The sequence below is a fragment of the Anolis sagrei genome, chromosome X (genome assembly GCF_037176765.1).
Source record: "Anolis sagrei isolate rAnoSag1 chromosome X, rAnoSag1.mat, whole genome shotgun sequence".
Taxonomy (NCBI): Eukaryota; Metazoa; Chordata; class Lepidosauria; order Squamata; family Dactyloidae; genus Anolis; species Anolis sagrei.
Window position 1 is genome coordinate 32,081,044 of NC_090034.1, and position 15,519 is coordinate 32,096,562.

Sequence of the window (15,519 nt, forward strand, 5' to 3'; positions counted from 1 at the left end):
TGAACTATGCCCGCTGGGAAGACTTATCTATATCTAATTATATAGATTTGCCCAGTGATCACCTACTGGCAGGCTAGAAATTTAGATATACAATCAAAGGTTGCCTGATCTCATTTTTCATCTAGAAATTATTTCTAGAAAGCAAGCTTACAGAGTCAGACAGGTTGCTTACTTGTAACCATGTTTCTTCAAGTGGTACTCTGTGAATGCACACATATGGAGTATCTGTGCCTGCGCAGGCTCCAACAGAAAACCTCTTCCAGCTGAATCTTTTAAATTTTGGTGGTAATCCAACCCACTCCTCCCAGGGCATAAAAGGGAGCCCTAGCTGCACACCCCCCAGTTCCTTCGCCACAAAGGCAGTGAGAAAGGGGGAGGTTTGCAAGAGGGAAGGAAGGGCGGTTTTGTGTGGATTCACAGAGTACCACTCGAAGAAACATGGTTACGGATAAGCAACCTGACCTTTTTCTTCATGGACTCTGAATTCACACATATGGAGACTAGAAACCTAAAGTCTTGGTAGGTGGGACATATAGCAAACCAACACCAGTTAAGTGAAAACAGTACAACTTTATTTGTAACAACAGTAAACTGTGAATGGTAGGGCCATCCCTTGTACAACAAGTGCCTTGAGAGGCTAAACACATAAAGTGAATCAGTATAAAAAATTATAGTAAGGTGTCAAAGTCTCATTAGGGTGGTAGTGCAAAGAGGGACACCCACATGGGTGAACTACTTTTGTAAATATGTAGGTTCCAATGGAAGAGTAGGTAAGGTGCAATGACTCAAAGTGCCATCAATTCAGATGGGCGGAGGGCTGAGGTGATCGCCACAAGGAAGGCCACTTTCCACGAGAGGATGCAGAGGTCCAACATGGCAAGCGGCTCGAAGGGATGACCAGAGAGGTGAGAAAGGATGAGTTTCCCAGGGTCGGCAGATGGACTGGTAGGTGCAAGTTTACTGCATTTACTGCACTTTCTCTGGCAAGAGCAAGGTGCGAGGGCAAAGTTCCATTGCGCCAAGGTAAGTAAGAAGTCCAGTACCATCGGTACTGACGACGTGACCAGGGATTGATCTCGGGATTGAAGGAAGTCCTGGAAACGAGCAAGCTTATAGGCATACACCTTTGTTGTTGCTGGCTTGTGTGCTGCACTCAGGATGGAGCAGAGAGCGAGTTGTAGAAAGTTTAAGTCACTACTCTCCATGCTGTGAGGTGAAGAGAGTGAACACCTGGATGGAGTAGGAGGCTGTGAGATGAAAAGAGTGAACACCTGGATGGAGTAGGAGGCTGTGAGGTGAAAAGAGTGAACACCTGGATGGAGTAGGAGGCTGTGAGGTGAAGAGAGTGAACACCTGGATGGAATAGGAGGCTGTGAGGTGAAGAGAGTGAACACCTGGATGGAGTAGGAGGCTCTGCTCCCTGGTGAGGAGGCTCTACTCCCTGGTGAGGAGGTGAGGTAGGGTGTGCAGGACGCCTCAGGATAAATCCAGGCATCATGGCTGTAGAGGCCAAGTCAGGGCTATCAGGATGCAGTTTGTGCTGGAGAGTTGTAACCTTTCTACCACTTTGAGAATAAGTGGGATTGGAGGGAACAAGTAGAGGAAGGCTGACAACCAGTCAAGGAGAAACATATCTCTGAGACACCTGGGTCAGGGCCTGGGTCGTAGGGAAGTCACACCCTGTATCAAGGGAGTTGTGCATTCTGGGGGAAAGGCTAAGAGACCAATGTCCGGCCAGCCCCAGTCATCGAAGAGAGTGTGGAGTTCCCTTTGGTCGAGTTTCCACTTGTGGGACATTGTTTTTGTCCAATTGAGAGTGTTTGTGAGATTGTTCAGGGTCCTATGGAGATGAATGGCAAAAATGGTCATAGAGTGGTTGCTACACCACTGCTGCAGGGAAAGGGAGCGTTTCAGGAGTAGCCCATTTGTTGATCTAGTACATGGCTACTGTGTTGACTATCAGGATTTGGACAGTCTTGTGTGTGACCAGTCAGGCAAAAGCTCTCAGGGCTTTGAAAATAGCAAGGAGCTCCAGGTAATTGATGTGATGGAGCCTTTCGTGTTTCGACCAAAGGTCCTGTATGGTAAGGTCTTTGGTGTGGGCTCTCCACGGAAAAGTGGAAGTGTCAGTCATTATCGTGACCGAGGGCCGTTGTGGGTGAAAGGGCACACCCACACCTATGTTGCACTGAGATGTCCACTAGTTCAGGAGGAGGACAGGTTTTGGGATTGATAGGAATCTCGAGTTGTGGTGTCGAGATGGGTTGAAGAACCGTCTTTTGAGTGGCTGGAGCTCAGGTCTCGCGAAGGGTGTGACGGTGAGACTGATGAAGGGTGTGACGAGGAAGACGGATTGCTCGGGCTTGAACTCTGTGATGGGAGTTGCAGTGATGTATCTCCTGTTGGACAGCAAGGATACCTTTTCAGTGGGAGATGGAATTGAAGAAGGCTCTGATTAACTTTATCTTTGCTGTGGGGTTCAGATGGGATTTCTCGACATTGAGCTGGAGACTGAGGGAATCACGAAATTGGAGAGTGGAGCTGACGTGGGAGTTGAGCATCGACGGGGAGTGAGCCACGATCTGCCAGTCATTTAAATAAGGGAAAAGTAGGATGCATTGCTTCCGGAGATGGGCTGCCATGACTGACATACATTTGGTGAAGACTCTTGAGGAAGTAATGAGGCTAGAGGGTAGGACAGTGAAGGTTTGGTGAAGGATTTTGAAGGACAGGTAGCGTCTGTGAGCGGGTCAAACCGCCAAGTGGAAGTAGGCATCTCTGAGATTGATGGATGCGAACCAGTCCCTTGATCAAGGAGGGGAAGGACTGACGATACTGTAACCATTCTGAACTTTGTCGACAGGATGTAAGAGTTCAGGTCCCCTCCTCAGGATAGTGAAGAACCTGGAGCAGAAGGCCAGTATGTCCAATTCTGAGGGGGAAGTTGTATAGCCTCTTTTGACAATAATGTGTTTACCTCTTTGAGGATTTCTGGAGATGACTCTGTATCAAGGACATGTCCTGTTGGGGGAAGGTCCTCTAACTCCAAGACATAGCCTTCTTTCACAATCTTTAGCACCCATGCATCGGAGGGGATGGATTCCCAGACAGGGATGAAGAGGGACAGGCAGTCGCCGAATTGGGTGACATCAATGAGATGAGTTGGCTGAGAGGTGAGGGAAAGTTGGGGTGGAGTTGGCAACAATAGCTGAAGTGGAGACGATATTGTCTGGTACACCATCAAATACGACATCGAGATTGGTTGTTTGAGTAGCCCTTACAGCCTCTGTGCTTCTAGGCCTGTTGAGGGCGGCGTGGTTCCTGCTAAAGAACTGGGGGAGGGGTGTGCCTGCAGCCTGGGCTCGCTTTTATGCCCTGGGAGGAGTGGGAGGGATTACCGCCAAAATTTAAAAGATTCAACTGGAAGAAGTTTTCTTTTTTTTAAATAATAATCTTTATTAGTTTTAGAAAAAATAGAAACATTGATAGAAAATAGAAACATTGTTTGCACAGATATATAAAATCCACATTCCAGGGGAAAAGAGGGTGGGAAGGGGCGACAAAGGGTGGGGGAAGGAGAGGGTAATACAACGAACACACGCAACATGAGCCCACTGTCCCTCCTTATTTGGAGGGGTGGTGGGCGGTGACTTCCATTTAGTTTCCATCCGGAGCAATTCCATACATTCTGCCGGAGGTATACTGTCTACTCCGGACTTGACTTGCACCTAGTTCATTCTACGCACTAATTAGCTGTGTCTCTTGCAGTTTGCTCATACCCCTTTACGATTCGTATTTCTTTGTCTCGTATTCATCAAAGTTCGCCCAATCCGTCTGTTTAATTGGCTTTCCAGTACTTGATTTCAGCAGGAAGGTCAGCTTGTCCATATCCCTTAGTTCCGAGATTTTAACTAGCCATTCTTCCACTGTGGGGATCTGGTTTTCTTTCCAATATCGTGCCAGTACTATTCGTGCTGCTGTCGATAGATACATCCAGAGGATGTCTTCATTATCGTCCAGCATGAAGTCTTCGTCCGTTAGCCCTAGTAAAAAATACTCGGGTTTTCTTGGAAATCTGATCTTGAGGAATTTTTGGGCTTCTTCCTGTACGCCTTGCCAGTATCTTTTCACAACAGGGCAGGACCACCACATATGAAAATATGTGCCTGAATGTTCTTTACATTTCCAGCAAGAGATCTTGATATTTTTGTACATTTGGCTGAGTTTGTAGGGTGTTAGGTACCATCTGTGAAATGTCTTTAGCCAGTTCTCTTTTAATGCCGTGGAACAAGAGTATTTTAGCTTTTTTCTCCATACTAGTTGCCATTCTCGTAGATTTATTGGCCGCCCTACATTCTGGGCCCATTGGATCATGCAATTTTTAATTTCCTCTGTTTCAGTTTCCCAGGTAAGAAGTTGGTTATACAGTTTGGTAATAAGCTTCTTTTCTGTACTCAGTACTATGTCCCAGGGTGATGGTTTTTCCTCGAACCCGGTCTTCTCGTCTTGCTTGAAAGTTTCTCGGAGCTGAAAGTATTGTAGCCATGTAAGATTTTTAAACTCCTGAGTTAGTTCTTCCTGATGTTTCAAGCTCCATTTGTTGTTTTCTTTATCTTTAATCAGAATGTCCTTATAGGTTGGCCAGCTCTGCCAGCCTAGCAGGCGTCTTTGTTTCGCCTCGATTGGGGACAGCCACTGGGGGGTTTTGGAATAGAAATAATTCCTGTACTTATTCCAGACTTTGAGGAGACTAGATCTTACGAAATGGTTACCAAAGTTTCCTTCCAGTTTTGACCTGCCGTACCATAGGTACGCATGCCAACCCACCCTGAGGTTGAACCCCTCTAGCGTTAGCATCTTTTCATTTTTGAGGGAAGCCCAGTCCTTTACCCATATTAGGGCGCAGGCCTCGAAGTAAGTTTTTAGACTGGGAAGGCCAAATCCCCCTCTATCCTTTCTGTCCACCATCACCCGATGTTTCAGTCTGGGTTTTTTCCCGTCCCAGATAAATTTTCTTAAATCTTTGTTCCAGTTATCAAAAACTTTGATGTTTCTTATGATGGGTAAGTTTTGGAAAAGATAGAGGAGTCTTGGTAAGATGGTCATTTTAATTAGTCCAATTTTCCCCAGCAGCGAGAGCTTCAGGAACTTCCACTGCGCTATATCTTTTTGAACTCTCTTCCAGGTAGGTTCATAGTTGTTTTTGAACAGGTGGGCGTTGCTGGCCGTAATCCAGATCCCAAGGTATTTTTTTTTTTTTTGCTCGTCTCCAATCCTGTTATTCTTCTCAACTCTGCCTGCTTGGCCGGCTCCATGTTCTTTGTTAGGAGAAACGTCTTGCCTTTATTTATTCTAAATCCTGAGACCTTGCCGAACTCTTCTAATACGGAGGTCCATCTCTGAATGTTGTTAAGCGGATCTTCAATAATGCAGATGACGTCGTCTGCGTACGCTCTTGTCTTGTATTCATGAGTTGCGATCTTCATCCCTTTAATTGTTTTATCCTCTTTGACTGTTTTTAGGAGGATTTCTAGGGCCAGGATGAAGAGCAGGGGGGGAAAGGGGACAACCCTGCCTTGTTCCTTTCGAGATCTGTGTTTTCCCTGACAAGTTGGAATTTATTAGCAGTCTGGCCGATTGTTCGGAGTAAATGGAAAAGATTGCGTTTTTAAACGAGAAGCCAATATCTATTTCTTCTAACAAGAGTTTCAAAAACTTCCAGCTGAGATTGTCGAAGGCTTTCTCGGCGTCCAGGGATAGCAGAGCCATTTCTTTTTGAGTGTTGATATCATAATATTCGATGGTATCAATAATGACTCGTAGGTTGTCTTTTGTGCTTCTGCCTGGGAGAAAGCCCGCTTGTTCTTCTCCAATCCAGCCTGATAGAAATCTTTTCAGTCTTTTCGCTAAGATAGCGGCAAAGATTTTATAATCAACGTTTAATAAAGAGATCGGTCTATAGTTCTGTTTTTCTGATCCATCCAGGTTGCCTTTTTTGATGAGAACTATCTCTGCCTCCTTCCAGGAGTCTGGAATCCGGCCTGTGACAAGAGCTAAGTTTTCTGTTGGAGCCCGCGCAGGCGCAGATACTCCATATGTGTGCATTCACAGAGTCCACGAAGAAAAACACTAGTGTCACTGAGCTAAATATTGTCTATCTCCCCTCTAGCTGTGGGTCTCTAACAGAAGCCTTTCCTTAAAAAAAGGAATAATCATAATCATAATCATGATAATCATAACAAGTTAAAAGTAACGTTAAAGTAATGTTAAAGTACCAGAGTCAATATCAATTTGTATGGTCATCTAATTGTTTGGCGACTTAGCCTGCCTGAAAAGCCATGTTTTCAACTCCCTCTGGAAACACTGAAGAGTGGAGGTTTGCCTGATTTCCCTGGGGAGGGCGTTCCAAAGCCGGGGGGGGGGGGGGGACTGAGAAGGACCTCTCCCTCGCCCCCACCAGCCGCGCTTGAGATGGAGGCAAGACCAAGAGAAGGGCCTCCCTGGCAGATCTTAAATGTCTGAGCAGGTTCATGGGGGGAATGCGGTCACAAAGACAGCTGGACCCAAACCATGTAGGACTTTGTAGGTTATAACCTGCCTTTTGAATTGGGGTCACAAACTTGTCTGCAGCCAGTGAAGCTGCTTTAATAGGGGCATGGCATGCTCCATATAGCTAGCCCCAGTAAGTAGCCTGGCAACTGACCATTGCACTAATTGCAGTTTCCGAGCCGTCTTCAAAGGCAGCTCAATGTAAAGTGCATTGCAGTAGTCCATTCTAGATGTAACCAAAGCGTAGATCACCATGGCCAAGTCAGACTTTTCGAGGTACGGTTGCAGCTAGCGCACCAGTTTTAACTGTGTGAAGGCCCTCCTGGCCACCACCGACATCTGAGCTTCAAGCCTCAGTGCTGAGTTCAGGAGGACTCCCAGACTGCAGACCTCAGGCTAGTGTAACCCTGTCGACCACAGGTTGCCACTCTATACCCCGATCGGCCTCATGACTGACCTCTGTCTTGTCTGGATTAAGCTTCAGCTTGTTAGTTCTCATCCAGTCCATCACAGCTGCCAGGCACTGGTTCAGGATCTGGAGAGCTTCCTTAGATTCAGGTGGAAAAGAGTAATAGAGTTGTGTCATCTGCATACAGATGAAACCAAACTCTAAAACTCCAGATGACCTCATGCAGATGTTGAAAAACATGGGGGAAAGAATCAAATCTTGCAGGACTCCATAGGTCAATGGCTAGGGATCCAAGAAGGTGTCCCCCAGCATCACCATCTGGGTACAATCCTCCAGGAGGGAGTGGAGCCACTGCAAAGCAGTGCCCCCAACTGTTCTTGCTATTGTTGTCCCCTAGTCTTACCTGGGAAGAATGAGTACAGGCATCTGCCATGGCAGAACTGGCAGTAGGCGTCATGGCACTGAAGCAGTTACTGGAACGATTTGACATGAAAAGTTCTTTTTAAAAAAACAGAGGAAATATTTCAGTTTCATCTGGATACTCCCACTGATTTGATAGCTTTGTTGCTGGTAAAATATCTTTTTTGACACACAAAGAAACTAAAAGCAGAAAGAACAAGAGCCTCTGGCACACAAATTAAATAAGAACTAAAATAAGGGGTGTGCTACTTTACAAATGAAGTCCTTCTCAAACTTAGTATCTTGGACAAATACCAGAGCCAAAAGTGATACCCAGAGCAGCTGAGTGGCTTAACAGATATCATTCTAAACATTCTTACTGAATCTTTCCAAAGGTGATAACATTACAGATTTCAAGCCAAAGTAAGTATGATGATATAGGAATCTTCAGGCCAAAGAAAGGCCTATTTCTCCCAAATTGATACGTCTGGAGCTGGGCTGTGACACAAGAAGTGATACAAGCCCTGACCTCTATGTAAAGAGCTCAATAGGACCATGACTCCCTGATGTCATCACACTTTCAGCTGTTATTGAGCAATCTGGAAGTCAAACAATACATCTGAACAGAAGTGAAATATCATACTAACATACTACTGTACAGAGCTGAATAAATGCTATCTGAAGAAATTGAGGCTAGCAAATAGAATGTATTGTTTCTGTAAAAATTCCTACCTTGAAAAAGTTCAAAGGTATCCATACAGTTGGGCTGGAGAGGAGTCAGTCCTGGCTGAATCATGTCAGCATTGCCTAAATGTGCTAGAAAAGTTCAGAGAAAGTAATGAGAAATTCTGAAGTCCTCGAGAGCAAACAAGTCCCCCTACAGCACAGAAAACTCTTGTAGACGTGGAAAGCAGGAAGAAAGTGGCTCATATAACAGGATAGTCTAAAGATGGAACAAAGGAAGACAATTTAGTCTCCAAAGGATACGTTTTAAAAGAGTAGTTATACCAAGCCTTTTGCACCACAAGAAAACAAGGGGTCCCATGTTTGCCAAAGGACTTTGAACAATTTATTGAGGCCCGAGTATCATTTTTTTTTTCAAATACACACTCCTTATGGCAACGCCAGACTCTCAGTTGTTATTCCTGAAAAAAGGTGGAGTGTCTAATGTGTTTAGCAACAGGGCAACCAATTCCAATTTTCCCTTTGGAGTTCACTCTGTAGAAAGCCTTTCAAGAAAGAGTATTTCTATGAGAGGAATATTGTTTTGGACTGGGTATTCTCTCATCAAGGGTTTTCACGAACCAAATTTGTCAGGCTTTTTAGAACACATGAAGATACAAGAACAGTCTGTCTAAATATTCCTCGTCCAGTTTCAGACGTGTCTGGGAGATACAAGCCACAAGGAGAGACGGGTAAGAAAGTAAGGTTGCTTACCTGTAACCGTATTTCTTCAAGTGTCCATCTGTGAAATTCGTACCTATGGTTTTTCCCTCGCGCATGCGCAGAAATCCGGAACATTCTAAAGTTTAATGAATTTTTAAATGATTATTTTGAGAAGTACAAGCTCCGCCCATCTCCCCCCCCCCCCAATATATGTGCCGCGCGGTGAGGCTGAGCTCTAGTTCCCCAGTGCTAAACAGCGGCTAGGATAGAGGCATGACAGAGGGGAGGACGGGCGGGTTGTGCGAATTTCACAGATGGACACTTGAAGAAATACGGTTACAGGTAAGCAACCTCTATTTCCTTGTCGTGTCCTCTGTGAAATGCGCACCTATGGGTGAATAGCAAGCTGCTGACCTGGAGGTGGGTCATGCCACGCAGGAAATAAGAACTGCTCTGCCGAAGGCGACATCCTTCTTTGCTTGTATATCCAACTTGTAGTGAGAGGCAAATGTGGAAAGTGTAGACCACGTAGCTGCTCTGCAGATTTGTTCCAGAGGAACTCCTCTTAGGAATGCTTGGGATGTGGACACGGAACGTGTCGAGTGTGCCACAAGGTGAGAAGGCAGTTCTTTACCTGCCAACTGGTAGGCTAGTCGGATCGTTGAGACAATTCAAGAGGCCAATCCTTCTGAGGACACAGGATGGCCTAGCATGTCTTTCCTGTATTTCAAAAACAGCTTAGGAGACTTTCTATAGGTAGATGTTCTATGTAAGTAAAAAGAAAGTGCCCTTTTAACATCAAGGGAGTGTAAAACTACATCCAACGGGGAGGATGGGTTGGGAAAAAAGGCTGGTAGGATAATGTTTTGTGACATATGGAAGTGGGAAAGTACTTTAGGGAGAAAAGTGACATCGGTACGAAGAACGACCTTGTCATCGTGGAATCTAATATAAGGGGGGTCCGAGCGGAGGGCCGTGAGCTCGCTGGACCTTCTAGCAGAGGTGATGGCCAGAAGGAATGCTGTCTTCCATGACAAATGGGATATATTGTTAGAGGCCATAGGTTCAAAGGGCGGCTTCGATAACTGGGATAACACTAGTTCTAGGCTCCATTGAGGGGAAGGAAGGGAGGTGGGAGGGTGGATGTTTTTATAGCCCTTGAGAAACAATTGAATTACATGGTCTTGAAAGAGGGACGGCAAGCCAAACTTTCTCCGAAAGGATGAAATTGCTAAGTAGCATTTGACTGAGGAAAGGGAAAAACATTTATTAGAGACATGTACTAGGAAGTCCAGTACTACAGGGATAGGTGCAGAGATAGGATTGTATCCAACTGATTGTGTAAATGATTTGAAGGAGGACCACTTATAGTTATATGACTTTTTAGTGGTTGGCTTATGCGCAGCCAGGAGTATGCGTGATACTTCCTCAGATAGGTTTACCGTGGTCTGATCCTCCACGCCGTCAGGCGTAGGGATTGGAGGTCTGGGTGTAGGACCAGGCCGTTCTCTACTGTGAGAAGGTCCGGGGTCAGGTTGAGGTGGAGGAATTCTCTGTTGGAGATTTGGAGAAGGGGGGGCAAACCAGTGTTGTCGTGGCCACCAGGGTGTGATTAGAATGCAATCTGTGTTGTCTTAGATTATCTTGGCTATGACTGGGGATAGGAGAGGGAGAGGTGGGAAGAGGTAGAGGAGGCCCGGGGTCCATTGGAATAGGAAGGCACCTCCGAGACAACCTGGGGATGCGCGAGGGTGGAGCCTCGTGCAGTAAAAAGGGCAGTGATTGTTTACCGGGGATGCAAAGAGATCTATCCTGGGTTTGCCCCACTTGAGTGTGAGGGCTCTGTTTGGGGTACAGGTGCCACTCGTGGTTGTTTTTCGATGATCTGCTTAGGGAATCTGCTAGGGTGCTGTCCTGCCCCGGTAGGTGAATGGCTGTGTGAAGAATATTCCTCTGAATGCACCATTCCCAGATGCATGTCGAGATGGACAGAAGTGTCCGTGAGCGTGTTCCCCCGTTTGTTGATATAGTATTTGACTGAAGTGTTGTACGTTACAATTTGAACCATGTGATTGGAAATGATGCGGGTGAAAGCTCAGAGAGCCTTTTCTACTGCCATCATCTTGAGTGCATTGATGTGGAAGTGTTGGTCCTGGGGGGACCAGTGACCGCTGACTCTGAATCCCTTGAGGTGCGCACCCCAACCTGAGTTGGAGGCGTCGGTTGTGAGGGACATGGAAGGACAGGGTTGGTTGAAAGGAATCCCTGATTGAACACTGTACTACTTTATCCACCATGAGAGGGATTGGAGGACGGTGTGTGGTGGTTGGAGGATTCGTGACTGGGGGTCAAATGATCTGATGAACCAATTTTGCAGGGGCCTCATCTTTAGGCAGGCAAAGGGGGTCACATTTGTGGTAGAGGACATGTGGCCAAGAATAGATTGGATAACCCAAGCCGATGTTTGTCAGGATCGTTGGAGGTCTAGGATAGACTGATGAAGCTTGAGGAAGCGGTCTTCTGGGAGGAAGGCCCTCTGGAGTGCGGAGTCTAATACGGCTCCTATGAACTGGACACGTTGTGTCGGGGACAGATGGGATTTTTCCTGGTTTACAACCAGACCCAAGTCCTTTAAGAGAGATAAAGTGTAATGAATATCGTTGCACATTTGAGTTTTGGAAGAAGAGCATAGTAACCAGTCATCCAGATACGGAAAGACCATAATGCCTTGCTGGCGGAGGTGTGCGGCTATGACTGACATGCATTTCGTGAATACTCTGGGCGCCATGGATAGGCCAAACGGGAGAGAATTGAAGGAGAAGTGATTGTTTTGAACCGCAAAGGTTAGGAACCTGTGGTGTGACTGTCTGATTGAAGTAGGCGTCCCGTAGGTCCACCGTTGCTAACCACAATCCCTCTGGGATGAAGGGAAGTATGTTAGGGAGTGTTACCATGCGAAATTTACACGGTGTAATGAAAGTGTTGAATCTACGTAGATCGAGGATGGGGCATAGCCCACCATCTCTTTTGTCTACTAGGAAGTAGCGAGAAAAGAAACAATCATTGGCATCATGTGAAGGGATAGCAGAAATTGCACCCTTTTGAAGTAGAGAGTTTACCTCTTCCCAGATGGTCTGGGAAGGTTGGGTGAGGAGGATGTTACCAACTGGTGGATAGTTGTCAAACTCTATAGCATATCCTCTTTCAATTATATCCAGGACCCAAGCGTCCGTGGCTATGGATTGCCATGTTGGAAGGAATGTGTGTAGTCTGTCTAGGTATGTAAGTGGTTGTGTGTGTGGGGGGGGGGGAAGGGTGGTGATAGGTAGAGGTGTGCTAAAAATGACGTTTGTTGTTGTTGGAGGGTCTGGTACCACGGTACTGACCTCTAGAAGGAAGGGGAGGTCGTCTTGCTGCTGCAGAGGGAGCATAGGGCCTCTGTCGTCCCCTGTAGAATGAGGTGTTGTAGGGTCTATTGTAGAATTGGGGGCGGTAGTAGTAGGATCCTCATTGCTGGCGTTGATAGGAGTATGGCTGTTGGTCATACTTGTATACTGTTTGTTTCATTTTATGGGAATGTTCTAGTTGCAAATCTGTTTCAGGATTGAAAAGCCCTGCTTCATCCATGGGGAGGTCCTCGATAAGGGTGCGTTGTGATTGAGAAAGGATAGCCGCCCTTAGCCAGGCATGGCGGCGAAGGGCTACTGACCCTGCAATAAGTTTACCTGAGGTGTCAGCAATGTTTTTTGAAAGGTCATTTTGTAAAGAGGCCAAAAGAAGGGTTTCTTATTTAAAGGCCATGGCTAGTGGTTGTTCAGTTGGAGGTAATAGGTCTAAATAAGAAGATATTTTGTTCCATACACTCCATTGTGAGCCATGCGTGCAAAGAGGCATGCTGAGGAATAAGAATTTTTGGCCATGGAATCCAATTTCTTCCCTTCTTTGTCAGAAGGGGAAGCCTGATTTCTTTTAGTAGGTTTTGGTTGAGCATAAGAGTTTGCTTTAGGCATTTCAGATAGCCATGAAACTGAGGATAGACCAATACGGTACAGGTTTTCTGCCCTTTTGGGGGTTGCCGGGACCATAGCCGGTGCAACTCCAGTATTTTTAAGGACCTTTAATAGATAAGGTAAGGTGGGCAACACAGTGGATGTAGGTTGTTGTTGTTCAGTGGAAGTAAAGCATGGGTCAACTACTGTATCTGTAGGTTCAGGAATATTTATTATTTATTTATTTACCTTACTTATATACCACTGTTCTCAGCCCGAAGGCGACTCACAGCGGTTCACAACAAATATGAACAGCAAAAATTCAGTGCTACAGTATAGAAACAGTTAACAACCTAACACATTACACAATTAATAAACAGTTACTACAATACCCATTCACTGTTGTCTCGTCATCAAAAACATGTTCCAGATTCGTCATCCATTGTTCCATTTCAGTGTTCATTAACCAATCATTGCACTAATTATTCGAACGACTGCTCAAACAGTAGCTAAGTTCAGGGCTCTGGAGAGTCTTATTAGTAGAGCTGAGATTTTTTTGAATTCTTCTAAGTTTTTAGGTGAGGGGTCAGGGTCCGGTTGGGGGTCTTGGATGGCTGGAGTGTCATCGGTGGATTCAAGGTCAATGGTTTCTGAATCTGGTTGGGGTTGGGGGGTGGGTTCCTGAAGGGATAGATGAGTTTTCATTTCAACCTGGTCTTCTGGAGGGTGAGAGAGTGCGGCTGTAGGAGGCGCACGGAGGGTTGTGGGTATTTGGGATCTGGTGGATAAGGGGCATTGAAACCCCTAAAGTGGTCGGGGGGGGGGGTAATAAAAAGAATATGGTGGAAAGGGAGGGGGAGGGGGTAGAGGTGATAAGGATAATCATGGTATCCATAAGGGTGATAGTGCTCGGGGGAGCGAGATTGCACTCTCTTGGAAGGGGGGAGGGAGGGAGCTGGCGGTTCTGAATCAGGGGATGGAGAGCAGTGGTGGCGACAGGAAGGTTGCGCCGTGGGCGTGGGCTGTATTGGGGAAGGAGTTTCCCTCTGTACCAGAATTTGAGGAAGGTTTGGAGATGGGGGGGTGAGGTTTGGGAAGGAGGAAGCGGCGGGGGGGGGGGGGGGGAGATCGAGAGATCGGCAGAAGGCTGGGCTTCTAGTTCCAGCTGAGGAGCTAGGAGTTCGAGCGGAGGAAGGTGGGAGGTATCCTCCATTTGGAGCATGGTAGGCAGAGGCTCCTGGAGATGTAACGTGGAACTGGAAGAGTGAGGCATCGGTTCAAGCATGGGAGGGCTCAAGGGCTGCGCGCCAGTGAGTTGCCACCCCTTTTTCTGTTTGTTTGTTTTTTCCTTCGATTTCCACGGCCTCGTGGCCTGTTTAGAGGGCTTTTGTTTTTTTCTCGACAGCTCCATAGTGGAAGCGGTTGCCTGTTCAGACTCACGCCTATCCCCAGCACGTGGGGAGGGAGGCTGGGAGGGCTCTTGTAGCGGGGAGGACTGGGAGGGGGTAGGAAGGGTTTGTAGAGCCAAAGTGCGCTCATAAAACAGAGCTTTTAAACGGGCGTCCCTGCCCTTACGAGCCCTCGTAGTAAAACTTAAACGAACCTCACATGATTGGAGATTATGGGATTCTCCCAAACAAAGTAAGCATTTAGAATGTCTATCAGCCTTGGGCAGGGTGGCCCCCCAGGCTATTTGTGAAATAAAGGGAAGACATCTAGCCTGAGGGTAAGGAAAAAGAGTTGTCAGCCGGTCCGGGTCAGGAATGGAGAAGGAAGGTAGTCAGAAGGAGTCCAAATAGTCAGTCCAGAGTCGAGGAGAGAGATTGTTCCGAGATGCTGCCTGTTTAGTGCGGAAAAAGGAACTAGAGCTCAGCTGCACCGCGCGGCACATATATTGGGGGGGGGGGGGGGCAGGCAGATGGGCGGAGCTTGTACTTCTCAAAATAATCATTTAAAAATTCATTAAACTTCAGAATGTTCCGGATTTCTGCGCATTCGCGAGGGAAAACCCATAGGTGCGCATTTCACAGAGGACACGACGAGGAAATAAAATTATTATTGTTATTCGAATCACAGCAAGTTGAGTCCACAGCAAACAAGATCACTATGCTGGCTTTTGTATTGGATCACACGTCAGACACTTCCCAAGTGTCTAGGACTGTGTGATGTATCGGTGAATAATGCGTGCAGATCTGCAGCTGACAGATGGTAATTTTGTCAGCACCGATTGTGTTTAAGTGCAGGCCAAGGTCTTTAGGCACTGCACCCAGTATGCCGATCACCACTGGGACCACCTTTACTGACTTGTGCCAGTCTTTGCAGTTCGATCTTTAAATCCTTATATCGTGTCAGCTTTTCCAGTTGTTTTTCTTCAATCCTTCTGCCACCTGGGATTGCAACATCAACGATCCATACTTTGTTTTTTAACAAGATCGTGAGGTCAGGAGTATTGTGCTCCAAAACTCTGTCTGTCTGAACTCGGAAGTAGTTTGAATTGTTCCTTTTCTGTAACTTTTTCAGGTTTGTGATCCCACCAGTTCTTTGTCGCAGGCAGATGGTATTTGTGGTACAAGTGCCAATGAATTATTATTATTATTATTATTATTATTATTAGATGTGTGGCGGTGACCATGACATTCTGCACATGTTTGGGGAGGCTGCTTCAAATGTTATTAATGAATTAATTTTTGAAATAAATTTTATTCAAAATATTTTAAACAATTGATTAAAAGAAAAGTGGATACATTGATGCAAAAAAATAGGTACACACATCTGGCTTCTTGAAGC

General features: G+C 46.2%; 1 protein-coding gene across 4 annotated transcripts in view; it reads right to left on the minus strand.

Moving 5' to 3' along the window:
* The window catches only part of MLXIP (MLX interacting protein), a 60,635-nt gene that overhangs the window by 19,201 nt on the left and 25,915 nt on the right, over positions 1-15,519 (minus strand). For all 4 annotated transcript variants that reach the window (XM_060785979.2, XM_060785978.2, XM_060785976.2 and 1 more), the window contains exons 7-8: positions 8,090-8,173; positions 7,362-7,456 (exon numbers count right to left, since the gene is read on the minus strand). In XM_060785979.2, the coding sequence (XP_060641962.2) occupies positions 7,362-7,456; positions 8,090-8,173 (179 nt within the window). The remainder of the gene's footprint in view (positions 1-7,361; positions 7,457-8,089; positions 8,174-15,519) is intronic.